Here is a 25,582-nt window from a genome sequence, read left to right on the forward strand (position 1 = left end):
CATCTTGAATTTTTCAACCACCATTCATCATCGGTGAATATGTTATATAGCTGGTTTTGATACTGAAAAAAAGAAAACAATATTTGGTCTCTTATATATGTTTTAACAGAGTAATAATGCTATATGTAGTTAGTATACATACCAAAGCTTCAAACTTTTTCTACGTTTCATCTATTTCAATTTCCTAGTGTATGTAATACAAAAACGATTAACTTAGTATGATTGAAGAACATAAAGCAAAAAGCATGTAAAATCAAACACTTGTGCCATTACATAAACCACGTGATGGATCGATATTCCGTATCAATGTCAATGGACATCCAATCTCCAATCGAAGTTTATGAGGCAGCAAACCACTAACATCTAGTGAGTTTAGTAACTCGGTCGGATAAAAGTTGGTGTTATCGTCCTCAACTTTGTCGAAACTATAATAAACTCTTTCACCACCTTGAAAATTGTCGATCATTTGATATTAATAAAATTTTGGTATATATTGATATGTGGATGATTTTGTGATTCACAACTAAATAGAAGTTTATGTGTGCATTGAGTTAATTTTATTCAAATGGTTTTGTAATTTGAATTGTATAATTGAGAGGGTTGGTTTTATAATTTCATAGTTGATAATGTAAAATATAATGAGGGGTGTTTATAAACATCTTATAGGTTTTTAGTTGCATATCCAAGTTGTACTTTAATGCTTCATTTACTTGTACATTATAATCTACAAATCGGTTTTGAATTTTTTTTATTTCTAATCGTCGACAAAAATAAGCACGTCATAATGGTTGGTTCGGCTTTTTTTTAAGAACATTATATATTTAAAAATGTAGACGAAAGCAAAAAAAAAGGTAAGTTTGTCAATTTTTTTGATAAAGATAAAGGGTAAAATATGCAAACATTTATAGATTTTACAAAAGTTAACTAAAGTTTAAGGGTATATATTGTAAGTTTTAAGGGGTATTTATTGTAAATATAAAATAATAAATAGAAGTTCGGTTAATGATTTGTATAAAGTCAAAAATGCCCTTAATTTTTTTAAATTTTATGTAATGAAACTTGTACATGTTGCATTATAGATTGGACCTCTTAAAAATTAAGAGGTCATTGGGATTCTCTTTATATATAGTACAGATAGGGTTATGGTTGTTTAGTTTATTAGTTTCCATACTTATCTGTTTTCTTTGTTTAGTATAAATAGGGTTATGGTTGTTTAGTTCATTAGTTTTTGATTGAGTTTTAATATAAAAGAACATTGTTCTTGGAACATTTGGTTTGTTTTATCGTCTTCGTTAATCATAAGTGTCTTGAGCCATTAATCGCTTCCGAAACTGCATCACCCTCCTTTTTACTAAAACAAATCTTTAATATGTCTCGTATAAGGCTATAATGGACTTATTGGGTTATATTGGGGGACCCAATACACCCCATATAACCCTATAAAGGGCATGTTAGGGGTGTTTGAGTGTCTCTAGCAGGACCCTAAAGAAAACAAGAGGTAGAGCTAGTGGAAGAAAAATACCCTTAATAAAAAAAAGGAAAAAGATTAATAATAGCACAAATTCCTTCTGGATTAAGGTCAACCCTTTGTGAATACTTGCACTCATTTAACAAATAACAAATTGCCAATCTTATTATTACAGCAACGATTTTATAATTTATAAATAAAAAAATAAAATCCCGTTAATTCTCAACCATTTGTCAAATTTTAGAAATAGCATTATAAGTAACTCAACCATGGTTAATTCCTAACCCACACGGTCTCAACTCGGTTTTTGAATTTTTGTGCTCTTTCAGTTGACCCGTTAAATACGCTGTCTTGAAACGGACGTTTATAGTTATTATCTTCATTGCTAAGATCACCTATGTCGTCACCTTCCATGCTGTTTCCTTACCCAAAAGTCGGTTAACACAAAGTCTATATAATATAAGCATAAGTTCCCTCAATTTTCATATCATATCATCAAAATTTCAATTTTTTTCACCAATCAACCATGGAGTGCAGAGTATTAGACATGACAATAATATCCGCTAAGGGGCTCAAGAAAGCCAGTCTGATTGGCAAGATGGACGTGTACGCGGTCGTTTACGTGTCTGGCGCCGGTAAGTCTCAGAAACTCAAGACCCCGGTTGACAAAGACGGCGGTTCGGAGCCCTCGTGGAACTTTCCCATGAAGCTCACGATCGATGAAGCCGCAGGGTTACAAAACCGCACCACGCTCGTTGTTGAGATCAAACACGAGGGGACGTTCGGCGATAAGGAGGTAGGAGAGGTTCATGTCCCGATCAAGGAGTTGTTGGAAGGCGTATCGAAAGAGGGGAAATCGGAGCAGTTTGTTAGTTATCAGGTGAGGACGCCCTCAGGGAAGCCCAAAGGGAATTTGAACTTTTCGTATAAGTTCGGGGAGAAGTTTACCGTCAAGGCGGAGGAGGCCGTCACGGCTTATCCTGCAGCTATGGCTGCTGGATCTAGTTCCGGATACCAGCAGCCATACGCTGCGGCTCCGGGTGGGTATTACCCACCTCAGCCGCAGCCTGGATACGTGTATCAGCAACAACAACCTGGGTACGGGTATCCGCCCCCACCTCCACCGGGGTACGCTGGGTACCCTCCACAGCAGGGATCCGGTTATCCACCTGTGCAGCAGCCGCCTAAAAAGAATGGACTTGGTATGGGATTGGGGGCTGGTTTGTTAGGTGGTGCACTTGGTGGGTTGTTGATTGCGGATATTGCCTCGGATGCGGCTGGTGGCTGTGGTGGAGGCTGCGGCAGTGGCTGTGGCGGTCTTTAATTGATTTTGGGATGTATTTTCACTCGTTTATCAATTGCTTTATGTTTAATGTAATTATTCTACGATGACAAGTCCTCTGGTGATATGAATGAATATGTTTTATCTTTTGTATGACTTAAGTTTAATGTTTGCTAATTATATGAAAGTTCAATTGTTAATTGTGGTTGCATGGGGTTTTTTTCTTTATCAATGGGAACTTCTCAATCTGATTTAGTAGGTGTGTGGCTACTTAGCAACTTGTTTTGACTCGGTAACAACTTCTTGTAAGCTACCGGTTAGGATGGTGTTGATATGGTCAGAGGCTTTCTTTAGGGCATCTTCAATTGTGGAGGTGTTTCTTAAAAAAAAAAAAGGAGAAAATTACTGTTTGAGTCCCTGTGATTGCAGGACGGAGTCATATTGAGTCTCCGAAAAAAAAATTGAACTAGTTGAATCACTGTGGTACCAAAATGACCCAAATGAGTCATTTAGTTATCTTTTTGTTAAAAACACTGTTAAAATAAAGGGTAATGTAGTCTTTTCACCTAAACACAAAAGTAATATATATTTAAATTACAAAAATAATTAAAATAATAAATTTGAATCCCACACTACCAACTCATCATCCGTCTCCAACAAATTACTAGTACCTCCACCACCACCCACAAGCCACCTCCCCAAACACCCAACCTGTGTTTTTTATGGGATAATCTCCCGAATGTCCATTTAGATCAACTAGTTCAAGCTTGTGCATCAAAGTGAAAAATCCCCAAAATGTCCACATCATATATCGTCGGAGGAGACGAACATAATTACTTCCAGGCGCATGTATACAAGACAAATAAGAATCGGCCATGTGTACAACTTACCGTTGAGCTGATGGAGAAGCAAGCAAAAGGTGCGGAAGCGTCGGAGAAAAGGGTTTTGATGTCCCCGTCGGATCTAGTCGTCTGACAACAGTGTCACCGTTGAGCCGACGATATGACCTTATTATTCATCCAACGACATTCAACTTTTTTAGGCCGGTCGGTGGCAGCTCAACTGTGTTGTCCTTGTCCGGCGAGTAAATGAAGAAGAACAGTAATCCCTTTTTGGTTTATTAAAAAGCCTAAATAATATTTTATATATTTCTTTTACGGCGAGTAAACGTTTTTTTTCATGGTTTTCTCAATATTTACGTAACAACTAATTAACAATCCAAATCATTTAAAAAAAATGACGGGAAAATATTCAAAACAAGTATATTGAAAATCAAGTCTTAAAATAATTTTGACGATTTAACTTCACAATGAGTAAGTGTAAAATTTGTGTATGAATGTCGGTCATCTGACAATGTTTGAGCATATCTGTCGCCCACATGGGCCCACCAATAAGACGCCACTTGCAACAAATCCCTTGCCATTAAGAAGTAAGGCTAGGACTTTGGGCCCTTAAAATATTTGAGCCTCGTAATTTTCAGAATTAGTTTTCGTATACATATAATAGTTATGGCTCAATCTATGATATATATAAACAAAAACCCTAAAATTCTACGTGTCGCGATGTGGTCGCTCCCCTTTTTATGGAAGCCACCAGATTGCTTGATTTTTAAATAAAGGCCTCTCATTGATTTAACCCAAATTCATAGGTATGGGTCTTACCAAAACCAGATAGCTCTTAAACAGATTATAACATCTCATTAAATTAAAAATTAATCTTACAAATTATTTGATATGAAAATCCTATAAAATAGGGATATACTAAAATTTAAAATCCAATTTAAAAAATATTATTTATAATTAATAAACAATTTTATAGTAAAAAACATAAGCGGGTCATGGGTCACCAAATCCAGATAACTTTTAAACGGGCTATAACATATCATTTATTTATGAAACCTTTTCATCATCAAACCCAAAGTATATTATTAACTTTCTTACAATAAAGAGAAATTAAAATCTAAAAAATAATATTAAAACCGAAAAATATAAAACAACAATTCTCTCAAGCCATCATATTGCTTTATTTGTAAATGAAGGCTTCTCACGCATTTAACCCGAATTCACGAGTAAAGGTCTCACCAAACCCAGATAGCTCTTAAACGGGTTATAACATCTCATTATAATAAAAATTAATCTAATCAAATATTTGATATGAAAATCCTATAAAATAGGAATATACTAAAAATTAATATCCTATTTTATTTAAAAATATATATTATTTAAAATTAAGAAACAATTTTATAATAAAGAAAATAAATGGGTATCGAGTATCATCAAACCCAGATAACTTTTAAACCGGATTATAACATATCATTTATTTGTAACCTCAAGTATATTAATTATTAACTTTCTTACAATAAATAAAATTAAAATCCAAATATACATATATAAATATTAAAAACGAATAATGTAAAATAACCCCCGTAATACGGGGGATAAAATCTAGTATTGTATATAAATGAAACCCCTAAAATTCTACGTGTCGCGATGTGGTTGCTCCCTCTTTTTATGAAAGCCACCAAATTGCTTGATTTTTAAATGGAGGCCTCTCATTGATTTAACCCAAATTCATAGGTATGGGTCTTACCAAAACTAATTGCTCTTAAACAGGTTATAACATCTCATTAAATTAAAAATTAATCTTACCAATTATTTGATATGAAAATCCTATAAAATAGGGATATACTAAAATTTAATATCTATTTATAATTAATAAACAATTTTGTAGTTAAAAATATAAGCGTGTCATGAGTCACCAAATCCAGATAGCTTTTAAGCAGGTTATAACATATAATTTATTTATGAAACCATTTTATCATCAAACCCTAAGTATATTATTAATTTTCTTACAATAAAGAAAATTAAAATCCAAAAACTAATACGGAGTATTAAAAAACGAAGCCATCAGATTGCTTTATTTGTAAATGAAAGCTTCTCAAGCATTTGACCCAAATTCACGGGTAAAGGTCTCACCAAACCCAGATAGCTCTTAAACGGGTTAAAACATCTCATTATATTAAAAATTAATCTCATCAAATAGTTGATATGAAAATCCTATAAAATAGGGATATACTAAAAACTAATATCCTATTTTATTTAAAAAAAGATATTATTTATATTTAATAAATAATTTTATAATAAAGAAAATAAACGGGTAATGGGTATCATCAAACCCAGATAGCTTTTAAACCAGATTATAACATATCATTTATTTGTGAAACTATTTCATCATCAAACCTCATACATTAATTAAAACTTTCATACAATAAATAAATTTAAAATCTAAATATACATATATAAATATTAAAAATGAATAATGTAAAACAACCTTTGTAATACGGAGGATAAAATCTAGTATTGTAATATTAGCTTCTGTCGGAGTAATAAAGGTCTATCAATAATTTGACCAGGTTTCGAGCCTTGTTTTCTCTATTTTTTCTTGTTTTTTTTTTATTTTTCTCTTGCTCACTTCTTGTCCAGTTTATTTGAGTTATAAAATATTCCACTAACAAACATGCCTCCATATAATAGTTATTCCATACAATTTCTAATAATCAACACTTGGTGAGGGCCTAAAGCCACATAAAGCTATAAACTTCATTTTAATGCCAACATTTTGTTGTAGATTCTGCTAAAATATAATTCTTATGCAACTTCATTTGGAAGAACCTGACAGTAGCATTGAGTTAACAAAAGCGTGAATCATTGTTTTCTTAATCAAACATCATGCATTAGGGTATAAAGTAATTTGAATTTAACATAACCCGAATCAACATATACTCGTGTTAAATTGAAATCGAATGTACGAATTAGGTGTTTAAAAAATAGGGAAAATATAAAATGAGGCCTCCGGATTTTGTTTCGCTTTGGGCCTTCAAACTAGTTGGGCTGGCACTGCTAGATTGATATCTATGCGTGGGTTGTAAACTTTGGAATCGCTAGCCATCATACCGATGTTTTGAGGGTCGCCTACGAGGTGGAAATGTAATTTCTTTTTATCCTTAGTCTTCTTTTAATATAACATTTGTCGGTTCTTTTCTGAAGTAAGTTTTTGTATTTAAAACGTAATTTAATATACAAGTTTTTATTATTCAAAACTCATATTTTTAAATTGTTATGAACATTTATGTCATGGTGACTATCCACAATTTAACTCCCATGTTAGTATTTAGTTTATATAAATATTGTAGCCCTATAAATAAGGAAAATTGGTTTTTATTGGTCCAAACTATTTCAATTTTGTCGGCGTTGGTCCCAACTTTCACTTTGGTTGGCAACGGTCCCAACTTTCACATATGTTTCTTCCACCAGTCCGCGACTAACGGAGTACTAACTCCGTTGTCTTTTTGCTGATGTGTCCATCCGAGTTGTCAAAAAAACGTTAAGTGGCAGCCATCTGAGTTGTCAATGACCGGAGAATCAGAAACCCCTACCGGACTCCATGACCTTCCACCCATCGCCACCATCAAACTCAAACCCACCTCCCCACACCACCGTCCCACCGCCACCCCTACCACCACCGCCCAACGCCGCATCGGCCACCATCACGTTCACCATTTCCGGCCGCCGTCACACCGCATCGGCCACCTTTACGTTCACCATCTTCTGCCGGGTGGCCGGCCACCATCATCTTTGTGCATTACCACCATCATGGTTGCGGAGTTTTGAATCTTCTTGAGCCGTCTCCCCCATATTCGTTATTCATCTCAGTTCGTATCCAATCGCTTTGTCCCGTTTTTCTGGCGACCCACCCCCGTGTTCCGATTCAAGAACCCAATTCGTATATGATAAATTGGGGGGTTTGACGCGTTGGTGGTGAAGAGTTCAGATCTTGGAGGATGGCTAGCGATGTTGATACGAAAATCCCCAATTGGGGGTTTGACGCATTGGTGGGTTTGAGTTTGATGGCGGCGATGGGTGGGAGGTCAGATTTCGGTAGGGGCTTCTGATTCTGCGGTCTTTGACAACTCAGATGGCTGCCACGGTGGCTGCCACGTAACGTTTTTTTGACCACTCAGATGGACACATCAGCAAAAACATAAGGGAGTTAGTACTCCGTTAGTCGCGGACTGATGGAAGAAACGTATGTGAAAGTTGGGACCAGCGCCGACAAAAATGAAATAGTTGGGACCAATAAAAACCAATTTTCCTATAAATAAAGACTTCTTGTATTTGATATAATAAAATACTTAATGAAAGAGTTCTCCCATTCTCTTTATATTCTCTCTATTATACATATGTAATCTTGTTATTAGGCATTATTTTACAGCACGTTATCGGCACGAATTACTTTCAATATAGTCATATTACAATAAGGTGGATCATATTATCTTGCAAGTAAGTTTTATTCTGATTCATTCATTTATTATTTATCTATCTTGTATTACTTATTGTTACCCGTATCTTGATAGTTAAATTTTCTTCTAATGAATATCATATTTTTTTGAAACTGTCCTGTATGATTGCATTTGAATTGTTTTATTGATATCAATCAAAAACTCTCTAATGCAAATTGAATATTCCTGCTCATAAAATAAGATACATACGTGATGTTAAAAGAATTAACCTTGATTTTGAAGTGGTTAGTGGAGAATAGACCGTGATATCGGTTTGAATCACAAGTGAACATAATGTGAAAAATTGCAATGAATCAATAATAAATATTGTCTTAAATTAGTTGGAATATTTAAACTGATGTTTAAAAAATATGTTGTATATAGAAACCGACTGAAACATATATGTGCAATGTGTTAAGTTATTTCAGTTTGATATTTTTTTGTTAAAATTGCTTTTGGAGTTTGATCGAACCACCATAAGGTAAGTTCTTTTAATTGGTTTTATGTAGAGGTGACAATATAAGTGGGTTGGGTTGGATTTGAGTGATGAGTTAAAATGGGTTTGGGTCAGGATAGATTTTTAAAATAGAGGGCTAGGATGGGTGTGGTCAAGATGGGTAAAGTTAATACATCTTGACAAGTAAAGGCTAAAGCGCAAAGGGTTACAATAACCCCTCAAAAAAAGATTCAAAAAATTTAATAAAAAATTAATAACTCAAAATATAATTCAAAAATGCAAAAACTAAAATAACTAAAATATCTCACCCATCGTCCTCGTTCATAAAAAAAATAAAATAAAAAAAAACTCGGTTTCGTTGCGGTTCAGGTTTGGTTTTTTTCGTTTCGGTATCTATTCGGTTTCAATGTTTTCGGTTTTTGTTTGGTTTCGAGTTCTCGGTTTTATTCAGTTTACGATGGGTAAAGTTAACCTATCTTGAACTAAGTAAAGGTTAAAATACAAAGGGCTTTAAAAACCCTTCAAAAAATATTCAAAAAAATTAAAAAAAAATAATAACTCAAAATATAAATAAAAAACGCAAAAAGTAAAATAACTAAAATGTTTCCCCCGTCTTCCTCGTTCATTAAAAAAAAAAGAAATAAAAAAACCCGGTTTTGCCTGGGTTCAGGTTCAGTTTTTTAGTTTTTTTCACTTCGGTTTTGTTTTTTTCTTCATTTCAGTCGATTTGGTAATGATTTCGGTTTTGATTTCTCGGTTTCTATTCGGTTCCGTGGGTTTTATTTGAAATAAATTGAATAAAGTTTGTTTTAGTTCATTCTAACCCATAAACAAACCCATTCTAACCTATGATCAAAAGTCACTAGCATTTTCTCAACCCATCTTGACATTCTTGCAAAATTCTTGTGATCCATCCTGACCCATTTCAATTTTAAAAGTTATCCAACTTGACCCAAAACAACCCATTTGGGTTTGTTTTGCCACCCTTAGTTTTATGTGCATTGTGTTTTTCCGTCAATTGTGATTCATTGATGTTGTTTGAGTTCTTGATATTGATTGTTTGTTATTATGTTCATATTTTCTAGGATTACACGCTAACACTATGAATTGTGGCATAAATGGTTGGTACTAAAATAAATAAAGCAATATTAGGTATTAATAATAAGAAGTATATATAGTAAACCACAATAATGATTATTCATAATACTCCTCGGTTATCAACTTCATATGCTTGGAGATGCTGCCTCGTTAAAAACCTTGTTAGGAAAACCTAGTGGAACATGACCATAGCTAAGGGAAAAAGAGTGCAGTGCGTATTGTCTCCCCCTGATTTGCATATCTGTTAAAATGGTAAATATCGATCTTCTGTGAAAGCTTCAAAACTTTTTTACTAAATCATTTGTGTCTTCATCCCTTGACATGCGAATTGTTAAGTTGAACAATGTTGCATTATCTTCACGTGAAAACTTCTATTGTGTCATCTCGTAACCATATACTATTGTATTGATACACTATTGTGTTTCTCTACATAACAAGACTAACAAAACTTGTTTTGATGGGTTAGTAAAATATAAACGCATATCTTTCACACCTGAAATATATGTTTTAACCCATTCCGATGTCTCCTAACTGGACACATGCCGATAAATACAAATAAAGAAAATAATAATCATATTTGGCTAACAATACGATATAATGCACTTATGCATTTAATTGTGGTATTCCCAAACTCATAATATTTCATATTCAGGCAGGAAATGATATTATAGTGCATTGTTGGACATCCTTTAACGTACTCAAAGAATTAATCTTGTCTTTGGTAAAATGTCTCAACATCTTTTAGATGTACTTTGATAGATTGATAAACATATAATTACAATTTACACATATACTCAAACTGCAGGTCGAGCAATAATCTCATCATGTCAAGGTACTTCAAAAATTCTCCTTCTAAAGTTCCGCAGTTTCTCTCGATGATGTGTGCATCATCACTGTAAACTGTGATTATATGAACTTTTAAGAGTAAAATCTTGATAAAGGCATGACTTATTATATCCAACTTATCTCCCTCTTTATCAAAATATCTCTTGATTTGTATGTACACGTTGAATCAAACTATTTAGTCCATATGCAATTTCTTAACCTTGTAAGCATTTGTTGATGTTTTCATGCCGATGCTTAGGCGTTTTCAATACATCACAAAATTATTTCCATCTTAACCAATTATTGATGTGCATTTACTCCTCATCATGAGTTTTGCTACATGAACTTGCTCGTCTGACACATCAATTTTTATATCATATATCAAAACCCATATTGTACTATTCTTTGTTTATTAAGATACGATAATCATCAGGTACGATTTATTCTATGTATGTTTACCGGTGCACAAGAATTACATCCTTAAGATGTTTCTGTTAACCTTTTAAGTATTCACCTGCTAGGAACTCTTCAGAAGTTCCAGCTACATTTAACATATAAAATAATCATAACGTATTCAAATATAAATCTGTATACAACATCAGTCGCAGTGTTCTCGAGAACATAAATACATGATTTGATAATTCAAAACCTTAATAGACTTTCATGTAAACTTTCAGTATCAACTGAATCACAATATTTATTAGACGCATATCAATTCTCTCTTCGTATTACCAGACTATTTAGGTATTAGAAAGTCATTGCTTCCACCATTGGAGAATGTGTCTCGTCATAATCAATCATGGCTCTTTGCAAAATCCTCATGCCCATAATTTTGCCTTATATAACTTAACTAGCTTTAGAGCCTGTGTAACACACGAGATTATCCAAATAATAAAGCAGATAAGTACATACTGTATATGGAAAAATAATTACATATATGCTTATATCTATACTATGTGTACATAAATTGATTTTATTTATATCAGAAAATGATTTTTTTTAAATGAACTTAATAAAAAATAATAATAATAACGCAAGTGCAAAAACATACCTGAGAACGGTCCATCTATTGGAAATTTGATTCTCAGTATCGTATATGTATAATTGAAAGAATTTTGGTTATGAACCAATTTTGAAAACAATTTTCATAAAATAATAGTTCTGAGCTACACCATGAAAATGATTTTTATAATGTTGAGGGGACTTCTCGACTTTGCCATAATGACAACACATAAAAATAACACATTAGCCTGTTCAATTTTATGAATATTTTGCTTCACTTGAGCATAATTTTGTATGACATGTTTTTCACTTAAATTTTAATAGTTGTGGGAAAAATAGTCAATTAGCCAAATCCCGAATCTTTTCATTATTTCCAAAAATGTTATTGAAAATAAATTCAAAACCTAAATCACGTTTAAAATTCTAACTTTCATATGTTTGACATTTTTAAGTCAAAACTTTGAACCCATAACAAATTTGATGATAAATCTACTTGCATACTCAAACTTTTAAAAATACTCATATTACCCCCTTTTTGACCGTAACAAATTTTGAGCCAAATGTTGTTAACTTGTACCACACAATCTATTTACCAACTTTTGACCTGTAACAATCAAATTTAAGTTCAACAAAAAACCTGAAACAATTATTAATAAAAAAACCAAGAAACCGACTATGATAAACTTTATTATATATGAAAGTTAATGGTTTATAATATTACATTTTAACATATATATAGTTTAGTAAATTAACTGAAAAAATAAATTGATAGATTTAAAATATATATTTATAATTTATAAAAATATTTATTTTTATAAAAATGTATAGATATAATAAAATAAAGTTTAAAAGAAAGTGAATAATATAATCATGTTATAGATATAATATAAATGAAGTGTAAAAAAAAAGTGAATAATTATTGATCTATGACATAGTTATTAGTTTAGAGGGAAAAGAGTTATGAGGTTTAACCACAAACTGACACGTGTCCACAATTATTTTACTTTATTAGAATATGTAGATTCATAATTCACATAAAAGACCCTTTTGTATGGACTATTAGTCCAAAAAACTTTTCATTGTATTAGAGAATAAGATTCTGCCTTATTTGCGTCTTTTTAAATTGGCCAATCATTAATATGTTTTCATTCACAGGCAGATCTTAAATCTTGATCCTCGGCATTTCATCAATTTAAGCGCTGCAGTATATACATGGTATAACGATGTCAATTTTATTTCGATTCCGTATATCTTTGTAGACATGATATAAAATAATTTAATAAGACTCTTTATTTTCAGGTGCCTGAGGTTCTTCAAGAACCATCATGTCTAATGACTTTCAAGAGACCTTTTTATTGTACCTCACCTCGACTTGACCATCTTTATTACTTGCTCCAATTTTCAAGGAAATTTTACCTTTGGAACCGATTAGTCTACCACGCTTCATGCATACGTTAGACTCATTAACATTATGTGATTCTCCTTTTTGGACAATAATATTAATTGGAGCATTAGCAGCTGTTATAGGTGTTTTAGCTAGACATTTTGTTTTGGTCAGTGAATCGTCTGGTAATTGATTCGTTAATCTTGATACATGAATTATTCTTTGAACTTTTAGTTCATATAATTTAATTTGAGGATCAATGGTAATTCATTCAAACTAATTTCGTTAATGTTGGGAATGTTGCTTCACTAAAGTGAAAACTAATGAGCCATAAACAAATATGTCATTAATGGTTCTAACTCTTTAATCATAGATAATATATAATACCGACATAAATTCTCAACTTCCTTTGTAGTCTCATCTTTGTGTCTTGTGGTGGATTAATTTTAATATATAACACACATGAAATATTAGATGAGAGATACTTGGTTACTAACCAAAAACCAATTGCAATGGGGAGCAAGTATCATAACGTGTTGGCTTGATGTGAATGCATATAAAATGATAAATCCCCAAATAAAACATGAACTTTTGCTCTCATGATCATTGACATTGCAACCAATTGTAGACGTTTGATGATCCTCTCAATAAAATAAATCCGTCTATTAATAGTGATTTACCAAAATAAATATGAAAATCTAGAATATTGTGTTTGCTATCTCATTAGTTAAGCCGCAAATCACACAAACTTCATGTTGTGAAATTGATAGCCATTTAGACAATGCATTGATTTTAAAACACTAAATGGTATCATGTTAGGATACGTGTATCCATTTCTCAATTCCATAACATTTAGGGATGAGAAAATGACTGTTTTAGTCCCTGTGGTTTTTAGACGGAGTCACTTTGCGTCCCTGATAAAAAATTTGAACCATTTACATCCCCGTGTTTTAAAAGTTGAACCATTTACGCCCCTCAATCTAACATCCGTTAAGTTTAAGGTTAAAATCAGGGCCATACATGTAATTTTGCACCACACTCATATTTACCCTAGGATAAAATTCAATATTACAGACACCAAAACACAGCCGTTCATTCTATTCGTCGGTCACAATTCACCGGTGCAATCCGCCATTCACAGTCCGCCGTTCACCCTCGCCGTTGACAGCTCCATTGACAGTCCGCCGTTCATCCTCGCCGTTGATAGTCCGCCACTCACAGCCAGCCATTCTCCCTTTCCGTTTACTCTATTCGCCAGTCACAATTTCACCCTCTCCGTTCACCCTCGCTTTTTGACAGCCGCCGTTCACCAATCTATATCTCCGTTCACAATCTGCCGTTCACTAATCGCCGGTCAATCTTTATCGCCGTTCACATTCGATGACCCGTGTGTGGAGGCTACGCCTTCCTGACGAGGAATTTGATATACAAACTTAATGTAAGTTCAAATTAGGTTTTTCTTCTTTATTGTTATTAGTTCAAATTATATGAAAGATTGATTCTTTTTTTATTCGTGTTAATTATAGATGATACAAGCTTCCTTACGGTTAAAATTTTCCATGGTGGTGAGTTCTCAATTTCCGGGTAGAGCTTACGGGGGAGGCCGATCGGTTTTCATCGACAATGTCGAGGTTGGAAAAATTGGTAAAGGTGATTTGGTGGATATGGCTAGGAATCTAGGATATCCTCCTAGCGAGGTACTTTACTTTCATTTTAGAGAACCAATTGTTAGGGCACGGATTTTCAGTATCCTCAGCAAAGGTTATATTCACAGCAGATTCAGGATGCGGTATCCTCCAAGGTAACAGGTATCCTAATTACATTATAACTAACACGATCTTTGCTACTTTCCTTGTTTACCAGGTCAAAGATAGTTGTATAAATTCCCCAAAGACTCGCACTTTCAGTTAATAAAGCGTGACAAGAAAGGAAACATGCTGATTGAAGGGCTAACGGCTAATTGGAATAATTCCGCAGTTTCCTTATTATAGGATATTCAGTTAGCTTTATATTTTTGTATAAATAGGGCTCAAAACCGGATCATAACACACACTCTAGACACACGAGACTTACTAGTACTCGCATTCTCTGTAATCATGATCAAGTTTGAGCTCCATCATTGTAATCACCTTTGTTATTAATAAACCGGTGCTGATAGTTTTCACCGCCCGGGGTTTTTTGCTTGTTATCTTAAGGATAACGGGTTTTTTCCTCGCAACAAATCCTTGTGTTCAAGCACTTTTACGTTCATTTCATATAAGCACCAAGTCCCGATTACTAATTTGGTTACGAAATCGCTGTTGTTAATTTTTGACCAAAACACCAAATATGTGTATGGATTGGGGTATACGTCCATTGTGTGACAATTTCGATTTTAAGAAAATATTAGATATTGTAAGATGTGGAATTAAGGTGGTTGAAATATATGTTGAACATGGGCATTCACGTTTGATAAACAATGTATTTTCCTCTTCCTGTTTTGACTTTGCAAATGAAAAGGGGCATGAAGTTGATGTTGATATAGAATACACATCAAATAGGTTAAATGAGGAAGATGATAATGAAACTGATTCACATGAATCAGATTCATCTGAAACAGAGGATGATCCAGATTATGCTGTTGAAGAAAATGGTTCTGACTATTTGGAAGATGTAGAAGTGAACATGAGTGTCTTCAAATATAATGTTGATGTCGATGTGGTTGAAGTTTATAATGCTACAGATAATGCCCTGGATGATTATGAAGGTGATGAACAGGAGAAGAGTATTGAAGTTTACCATGTGTATAGTGATGAAGATAACTCCACTGTGTTGAATACCGTGACACAGAGGATAAGAAGGAAAGCAATTTGTCCTGGTCCTGGGAGTGATGTATGCCCATTCATGTCGGTCAGTTTGAAGATAAGGATATGTTGAATGAAATGGTTAAAACATATGCGGTGGCATCAAGAAGAGATCTTTTCATTAAGAAAAATGACAATATAAGGTATAGAGTTGTGTGCTTGGGTAAGAATCCTACTTTGATTAGTGGTGAGGGTTCAAACTTGCCAACTAGGTAAAACCCTAAGGCTAAAAGTGTAAAAAAAAGAACATTAAACCCACTTGCCCTTGGGCAATTAAGATCTCAAGACCATCCATTTCAGATCAGTGGTGTGTGAAGACAATCTCCCACCAACATCAATGTCTCCAAACTAGGGTTGTTAGTTTATACACTATAGGCACTATAGCGAGGGAGATAGAGTCATAAATTGAAACCAATCCTTCAATCCCAGTGAAATCACTTCAAGATAAAATCCAGAAGAAGCACCAGATCCACGTTTCGGAAGTGAAAGTGAGAAGAGCAAAGAAGTTTGCTAATGATAAAAAGGATGGTGATTTTATACAACAGTACACTATGCTAAGAGCCTACCTTGAACAACTAGTAAAAGCCAACCTTGGTAGCCATGTCAAAGTAGATGTTGAACCATGCCATGACCCTAACAGTCCTACTAGGCAATTCAGGAGAGTTTATATATGTTATGATGTTACAAAGAGAGGTTTTCAAATGTTGGGAAGAGAAATTTTAGGGCTAGATGGGTGTTTTATGAGAGGCCCATTTCCAGGTCAAATCTTGATTTTAGTAAGTATTGATGCTAACTGGTGTATTTATCTGGTTGCTTTTGCACTCGTGGAAAGTGAAACTATGTACTCATGGACATGGTTCTTACAGTGCCTTAGAGATACTCTTGATTTGCCCACCGATGCTAACTTCACTTTGATTAGTGATCGTCAAAAGGTAATTCTGTCCATGCTCTTTAGTTGTTGTATTTTGTGCTTTCTAGTTGCTGTTAATGCTGTTTTTTATGCTTATAATATTGTATTTTATGTTTTTTGTTGCTATTAATGCTGTTTTGTTGTTGCTAATGCTGTTTTTTATGCTGCTAATGCTGTATTGCTGTTAATGCTGTTTTTATTCATTATTGTTGCTGTTAATGCTGTTTTTTAATGCTGTATTGCTGTTAATGCTGTTTTTATACATTGTTGTTGCTATTAATTGCTGTTTTCATGCTACAAATGCTGTTTTTTTATGTTGTATTGTTGTTAATGTTGTAAATGTTGTTAATGCTGATATTGTTATTATTTGCTGTTTTAGGGCTTAATTCAAGTGTTAGAAAAAGTGTTCCCTAGAGCTGAGCATCGATTTTGCGTTAGATACATCATTAAGAACATGAAGAAGCAATGGCGTGGAGATGTGTTCAAAAATATGTTCTTAAAAGCAGCTGGTGCCACTTCCATCCCTTACTATTTGAAGGCTATGGAGGAAATAAAGAAAGCAGATGCTACATTATATGATTGGGTCAACCAGATTCCCGCTAAAGCATGGTCAAAAGCACATTATTCAGGTAGGGAAAAGTGTGATATGCAATTGAACAATATGTGTGAGAGTTTTAACAAGCAATTGGTTAGAGCAAGGGATAAGCCTGCAATCACATGCTTGGGGTATATCAGAGAGTACATGAAAAAGAGGATTATTAATGTGAGAAAGATGATTTCAAAGGCTGCAGGCCCTTTAACACCAAATGCTACGAAAGCATTTAAGGAAATCAAGACCGAGGCATCACAATTGACTGTTCTTATGGTGGATGCTGATAATTACCAGGTAAAATATTATTACATGCCATTCGTTATTCTTATTTTTTTGATTCTAAAGTTGTTTTTTATATTGATAGGTGAATAGTATAAGGTCTCAATGCGTGGTGAACGTGAAATACAAAACATGCACTTGAAGGAAGTGGGATTTGACAGGGATGCCGTGTAAACATGCAGTGGCAACTATAAATGACATGGCTATAAATAATATGAATGTTGGCATACCTGAGCAATGGGTTTCTGAAGCTTATTGGCTAGATACTTGGAAAAGGGTGTATGATAATCAAATAATGCCAATCCCTAGTGAAGATTATTGGATGCCTTCACGGGTTCCAACAACACTGATTCCACCAAAACATCATAAGCAGGCAACAAAATGAGCCCGAGCTTTGCTTATCAAGCTCGAGCTTCAATAACTAAATAAATATATTATGTTATATATAAAATTACAATTGAAAAAACATTTTCAATAACTAAAGTATTAATTCAACATTTTATTGTGTCTTTTGCATAGATTGGGAGGCCAAAGAAAAAGTGGAATAAGTCATGGGATGAGAGGACAAAAAGAGTTGCTGAGGATAAAAGGACAAAAAGAGTAGAAGAGGTTGAGAAAGTGTTTTCTAAGGGAGGAAGAATGACAAGAAAAGGAGGCATGGTAAAATGCGGAAACTGTGGTGGTTTTGGCCATAATCGTAAAACCTGCACCGGTAATGATGGGACGACAACTACAAGTGCACAACGTGGGTGATGATGTTGACTTTTTATTGTTATGGTTTATGTGAAGTTATTGACTTTTTAGTGTTTTGGGTTTGACTTTTAATTCTGGACTTGGTTATGTGTGATGGTAGACTTTTTGGTGTTTTGGGTTTGACCTTTAGTTTTAGACTTGGTTATATGTGATTATATTGACTTTGTTTTGGACTTTATTATGAGTAATGGTTTAACTTGGTTAAACAAATCTGTAGCACTTATGTGCATGCCCCGAACAAATTTATAATGTGTTAGTTTGTATGAATGCGATAAATGAAACATAGAGAAACAAATTTATTCAACTAAAACATTAAAACAAAGAAATACATAACACAACATAATGTTAAACATGGTCTAGTTTATTGGACTCAACATTAAAATAGAGGCACATTCTAAAGAAATACATAGCACAAATCAAGTACACTCCCTATTTCCAGTGACAATCATCATTTGACCATTCTGAGTCCGAATTATGCTCGCCTTCATATGATTCATGGTAATAATCAACATCCGGCTCCATTGTATAATCCCAAGCAGTTTTCAATATTTCAGGGTCATAATCATGCTCCGGCTCCAACTCATATTCTTCGTTAGGTTTGAATACTTCGTCATCTTACATTACATAGGCCACTAGTTCATGTTCTTGCAATTGATAAACTTTACTTCCGACCTCACCCACATGACCCGCTTCCTTGGTCAACCTTACCCACATGACCCGCTTCCTGGTCAACCTTACCCACATGACCCGCTTCCTGGTCAACCTTACCCATAAGTTCTTGTACTTGGCCCGCTTCCATATAACATTTAACAACTTCTTGATGGTTGTAACAATGCTGTGTAACATAAAATACAACATGTAAATAGATTGAACATAAACAAATACCATTAGAACTTCAATTCAACCATTACATGTTTACAAAGTACAACTAAAAACAACCAAGAACTCGAAAAGTACAAACGTAAACAAGGAAAAGCATCCAACTAATTCCTAAAGCAATCTTCAATTTGGTGACTTCCTTCGCTTGGTTTCTTGCATACTCATTTTTTGTTCATACTCCTCACCAAAGCAGGAATCCTTTCACAGCTGGGACAAGTAGGAGTATCTGCCCACCTTAACCATCCACAAGAACCCTTCTGTAATGAACAACAAAAATCAACCAACCTAACCCTAATAAACTAGTTTCTTTCACAATTAACTTCATACCAACTGATATCATTCAAAAGTAAGCTAAAAATCAACCGATTTGATTCACAGTTAAGGTCAAAAACAACTTATTTCATTCAAAATTAAACTAAAAACAAACTAATTTAAATGTTTTTCCTTAAATAACAGTGAGTTTTTTCAACAAAACTGATTCAAAATTAAAAACAAATTGGGCATTTGAAATACTTACACAACACAAGAATCGTCGGCCGGGGTTAGCATCTGTCCGGGATGTACGATAGCACGTACCTGAACCACATGAGCAAAAAAAATCTGATGCACCAACACCCTGTGACCTTGATTTCGCCAAAGAAGAGGAGGATCTGAGACATTTTGGCTCCCATAAAAGATGATAGTTACCTAGGGCTCCAATCTAATCGAAGAGGAAGAAGAAGACTTAGTCAATTAAGGCTCCATATTACCAAGGAGGAAGAAGATGACGAGAATTACCTAGGGCTCCCTCCAATCGCGTTATACCTCCGGCTCCCTCCCAATCGTGTTCGTTTACCTAGGGCTCCAATATTGTTTGTATACCTGTGAGAGCTGCTATAACTTGTTATAATTAAGCAGTGGTAAAAGAGTAAATGCCTACATATTTGGATGGAAAAACTAACGGATGTTAGATTGAGGGACGTAAATGGTTCAACTTTTAAAACACGAGGATGTAAACGGTTCAAATTTTTTATCAGGGACACAAAGTGACTCCGTCTAAAAACCACAGGGACTAAAATAGTTATTTTCTCTTTAGGGATTCACACCCTCCTTCAGTTGGTAAATAAATAATTTCCCTTGAGAGCATGTATAATTATTGGGAATAATCTTTTGGTTATTCAATAAATTTCACATCATTGACTCGGTGTGGTGTAACTGGTCATGCCATTAGGTAATCATGATCCATAAACTTCAGGTTTATAATCGTATAAGCATTATGTTTCTTTAATGCAAATAGTTAAATATGAGAAACATTGTATCGTTTCAAGCAATCATATGATTTCAGTTTTATATTTCCACTTTTGTTCTCATATATATGATCAATTCCTTTGCCACTTGTAGTGGTCAATCTCAATATTAGCATGGCTATCATTATAATTCTGATGGTCAATCATCGCTACAATTTTTTAAGTATGTCTATGATCAAAACGATCAATACATATTCATATTCACTTCAAGGAATGGAGTAAAACCAGACAATTTCATGGTTTTTATTACTTTCATATACATACGTATATGAGGTTAGCTCAACCTCTTATACTCTTTGCAACTTCAGGAGTATATTTGAGGCGTGCCAAATGGAAAGTTGTCTCTATTTATATCTCATGGTTAATCTTCTCTTCACATAATAATTGAGAAGTAGGTAATAACCAATTCCTATATAATTCTAATTGTTGTAACTTTCAATTGATAATGAGATATGGAGTATGACACTTCGAGTGCCATATGAATAAACACTTATACTCTTTCATTAGAGTGATAACAAACTACCACGTTTGTCATTCAACTGTTCTTTTCAATATTATAGTCTATCTAAAATGATAGCATGCTTAATAAAACCATAAAATCAATATGCGATAAACAACGATATAACATGTCACCATATAAAACTAGTAAAACTTTTTGAATATATATTTTTATCACTTAATAGCAAATATATATATAGTTTTGGTAGTGACTTAATGAACCAATGTACTTTTCTTCTGTTTGACTATAATCAATAAGCTACAAGTGTGAGTATAAGATATATAATTATATCAACCTACAATAACCAAAATTCCATTTTGTAGCAGTTTAATAAGTCAGACTATAAAAAAATTAGAGAGTGAGATGATGGATATATTAACAACTTTACAAGTTCTATCAATACTCTTTACAACTCCTTGAACCAGTCTCTCGACAACCATCTTAGCATCACGATTCCCTGCTTGTTTCCACATGTATGTAGATTGAGAAAATCATTAAAAGCATAATAAACATCTTAATGACTAACACATAGCCAGAAATAATACCAAGATTTTCTAAAATTAATTTGACATTAAAAACATTTCAGAGCAATTTCTAATTTAATGAAATTATAATAACATAGATATTAACTTTATTGTAACAATGGAATAATAAAGTATATCAACGTACTGAACCAATGAACATGAACATCCATAATATTATTAACTTAATATAAAATAAGGCTATTCACCTTGTTTAAAAAGAACTTGGAAACAAACTGAACAAAGAAGGCTTCCAAGTAAAGGAATGCCACCATCAAGAATCATTTTTATGTTTGTAACATACCTTGCAAATACAAAAAAATTGTAAAACATAATGTCTAAGCACAATACTTTTTAAGTTTCATATGCACGACTCGCGACTTACTCTGATTTTAAAAATAATATCTTAGCCCAATACTTTTAAGTTTCATATGCAGAGCTTGTGACTTACTCTGATTGATCGCCCACACTTTCAAGTGTACCTTATGGTACATGTGTCACTGCAGCCATTTCAATGTCAAATTTGGTCACCAATGGGTCCAATGCTTTGGTTATAACTGCTGAAAACTCATCATGTACAATAGTATATTAAGTATAGCTATCAAAAACAAATAATTATGATGGACATGTGTGTATTGACATAATAATACAAATTTACCTATGCTTCTGAATGTCCACAACATCAGCCAACTAGGGGTGTCTATTTTTTTAATTTTTGGCTGTTTTGATGGCTCTGAACTTGATGACTCGCTAGCAGTGGCTTGAGCCCGTGTCACATGACAAGTGGGCTCTCTACTAACTCCTTTCGTCATATGAATAAATTTTTCTTTAAAATAATACTCTATCTGCAACAATAATACTCTATCTGCACATTAAAATAAATTCAGTTGTAAACAAATTTGAAATACTATTGAATAAATTGTGTTATTTTACTATCTTTTATCTACTATGTACCCAATAACTATGACACGTTTGACCCAAATAGGGGTGTAAACAAGCCGAGCTCAGCCCGAGCTCAACTAGGCTCGAGCTCAGCTTGTTTTTGACTCACGAGAGCTCAAGCTCGGCTGAATTGAAGCTCTTTTCTAAACCTCGAGATTGGCACGTTCCAAGCTATTTTTCTAAAGCTCGAGCTCGGCTCAGTTGAAACTCTTTTTCTAAACCTCGAGCTTGGCTCGTTTCAAGCTCATTTTCTAAAGCTCGAGCTCGGCTCATTTTCTAAAGCTCGAGCTCGGCTAAGTTAAAGCTACATATATCAAATTATAGCTATTGTACTTAAAATGCTAGCAATTTCTAATCTACAAACTTTTAGGACGCAAACATTTTCAGCGCCGATAAAATCATAATCCTCCAAACTCAAATTCATTTCACTTTCTTTATCATAAATTAGAAAACAACAAATACACACAAGTGACCCTCACAAATCGTTACCAGATTCCATCTTACAAGCATGAATTATGATGTCTGCTATCAGTAACCTTTAGTCATTGATGTGTTCATCAACATGCCTAAATAATATTTCAATTCAATGTATTAGCATCATAATTACAACCTAATTACCTCAATAATCCTACAGCCTATCTATATTAACTAGTTTTCCAAAATTAGAATAGCAGACATCACAATTCAATAGCGAAACTACATAATCTTCCACTATCAATCAAAAATTAAAGAATCTAACTGTTCAATCAACAGATCACAAATCATCAACAAAACCTTTACCTTCGATGGAATACCCTAAGCGACACCACGCTTCTCGATATAGGTATGATATGCTCAATGAGTCTCGTTTCTATTTTTAATGTTTTTCTTATTTACTATTTGGTTTGCATGTTCCAAGTACCATTATGGCCTTTCAATATTGTGTTGGGTTTCTTTTGTAAGTTTGAACATTATGATGTTTTGGTTATTTAACCTAGAGCCGATCATTCCTGGAGGTATCCAGAAATCGGTTTTCCTTCTATCTCTTAGCTTCTTGTTCCAGACCCTATCAAAGGTATCAAAGCCGTCCGATATCCTATCGGAATCTCTCGTTACCATGACGAATACTCGCAACCAAGATGTCGACAACACTCTCAAGAGTCACGATAAGGCGATTACGGAAATCCAAGCAACACTGTCGGCCCTAATGAAGCAACACGAACAATCCTCCAAGTAACAAGAAGAGATCTTAAGGGCTGTACGGGATAAGTCGGTTCAGTCCGGTGGAGGTGGGTTTAGTCCTGGTTCATCGTTCTCTGCCAGCGATGCCGACTCGAAGGGTACCCGGCCCTTGCGAATCGGGAAGGTTGAGTTTCCCAAGTTCTCGGGTGAAGATGTCGAGGGTTGGATCTACTGTTGCGAACACTTTTTCGCGATGGATGAGACCCCGGACGAGGTAAAGCTTAGGTGTGCTGTCGTTCATTTGGAAGGAGATGCACTCCAATGGCATTGTGGTTTCATGAAAATACGCGGCGCTACCGTCTCTGAAATTCCATGGGAAGATTACGTGAGATCTATCTCGGCCTGTTTTTCTAATGCTATGTTTGAAGATCCACTGGAAGAATTGGCTTCCCTCAACCAAACCGGTACCCTCCAGGAGCTCAACACCACATTCGACTCTCTATTGAACAAGGTAACCCTCACTAAAACTCAAGCTATTAGTGTCTACCTCAAGGCTCTTAGACCGGATATCCGTGGACCGGTTAAGATGTTTAAACCGCGCACCTTGCACGAGGCATATGGGTTGGCTAAGACTCAAGCACTAAACAATGAGACTTTGGAAAAATGGGCAGTAGGAACCACAAAGAGCAGCCCCAGTTCAAAGATAACACCACCACCAATGCTACCAAACTACTACTTTTACCAACACCAAACCGAACACCAGCTAACGGTACTAAACCAACGGGGGGTGCACGTCGCCTCTCGAGTAGAGAGTTGGAACAAAAGCAAGCAAAAGGGGAGTGCTTTTGGTGCACAGAAAAATTTATGCCAGGACATAAATGCGCTCGAAATAGGAATCAAGTGTACATTATTGAGATAGAGGATGAGGATGAACCGGTTGTGGAAGAAACGGTTCCCGAAGACGAAGAGAAGGAGCACCAGATTTCGATTCATGCATTAATAGGTATTCCTTCCTATTCAACCATGTGAGTTCAAGGCACGAGGGGTACACGCCAACTTCACATCCTTATCGACTCAGGGTCAACCCATACCTTCCTTGACAGCAGATTGTCTAAACGATTGCAATGTGAAGTTAAGGACATTACGCCGATTAAGGTGGGCGTAGCGGACGGGGAGCAAATGACTTGCACCCAGTTGTGTACCGACTTCCAGTGGACTATGCAAGGCCAATGGTACACAACAGAGGTTCTGCTTTTGGCATTGGAAAACTATGACATGATTTTAGGGATACAGTGGCTCCTTCCCTTACAAGATATTCTTTGGAATTTTCAAAAAATGACTATGAAGTTTGAGGTAGATGGGAAACAGTATGAGTTGAAAGGGTTGCAAAATAATAAGATGTCGGTATTTTCGGTAGAAAAGATGGGAGAGCTGTTGCAAAAACACACTAAAGGAGGGAGTTTACAACTATTTAGCCTACAATTGGCTAATGGTAAAGATGAGAAGACTTACCACTCTAAAGTTATATATGACCCGAAACCAATACATGAAAATACCACATGGCAGGCATTAATTCGAGAATTTTCCGAGGTGTTTCAAACGCCAAAGGAGCTACCTCCTACACGACCGTTTGACCACCGTATCATTCTCAAGGAAGGAACAGAAGCCATTAGTCAGCGGCCTTACCGGTACCCGGCGGTTCAAAAAGATGCTATAGAAAAGACCACACGAGAATTGTTGGACGTGGGGGTCATTCGGAATAGTCAGAGCTCATTTGCAGCTCCGGTGGTATTAGTAAAGAAAAAAGACGGCCAATGGCGGATGTGCATGGATTACCGCCGACTGAACGAAGCCACCATAAAAGATAAGTTTCTGATTCCCTTAATTGAAGAGTTGTTAGACGAGTTGGGTGGCGCCTCCTTCTTTTCAAAACTGGAGTTACGCTCCGGTTATCACCAAGTTTGTATGACACCTGAAGACGTTCATAAAACCGCATTTCGGACCCATGAGGGTCATTACGAGTTCCTCGTCATGCCGTTCGGCCTTACAAACGCATCAGCTAC

The 25,582-nt window shown here is 34.8% G+C and overlaps 1 protein-coding gene across 1 annotated transcript; it reads left to right on the forward strand.

Annotated features, from left to right (window-relative positions):
- Positions 1-1,985: 1,985 nt before the first annotated feature.
- LOC143594160 (protein SRC2 homolog) lies at positions 1,986-2,807 on the forward strand. The gene has a single exon (XM_077073543.1). The coding sequence runs from the start codon at positions 1,995-1,997 to the stop codon at positions 2,790-2,792; it is 798 nt and encodes a 265-aa protein (XP_076929658.1). The 5' UTR covers positions 1,986-1,994; the 3' UTR covers positions 2,793-2,807.
- Positions 2,808-25,582: the final 22,775 nt, after the last annotated feature.

The sequence above is a fragment of the Bidens hawaiensis genome, unplaced genomic scaffold, assembly GCF_021521415.1.
Source record: "Bidens hawaiensis isolate Kalapana, Puna unplaced genomic scaffold, B.hawaiensis_p1.1 tig00001692_1, whole genome shotgun sequence".
Classification (NCBI taxonomy): Eukaryota; Viridiplantae; Streptophyta; class Magnoliopsida; order Asterales; family Asteraceae; genus Bidens; species Bidens hawaiensis.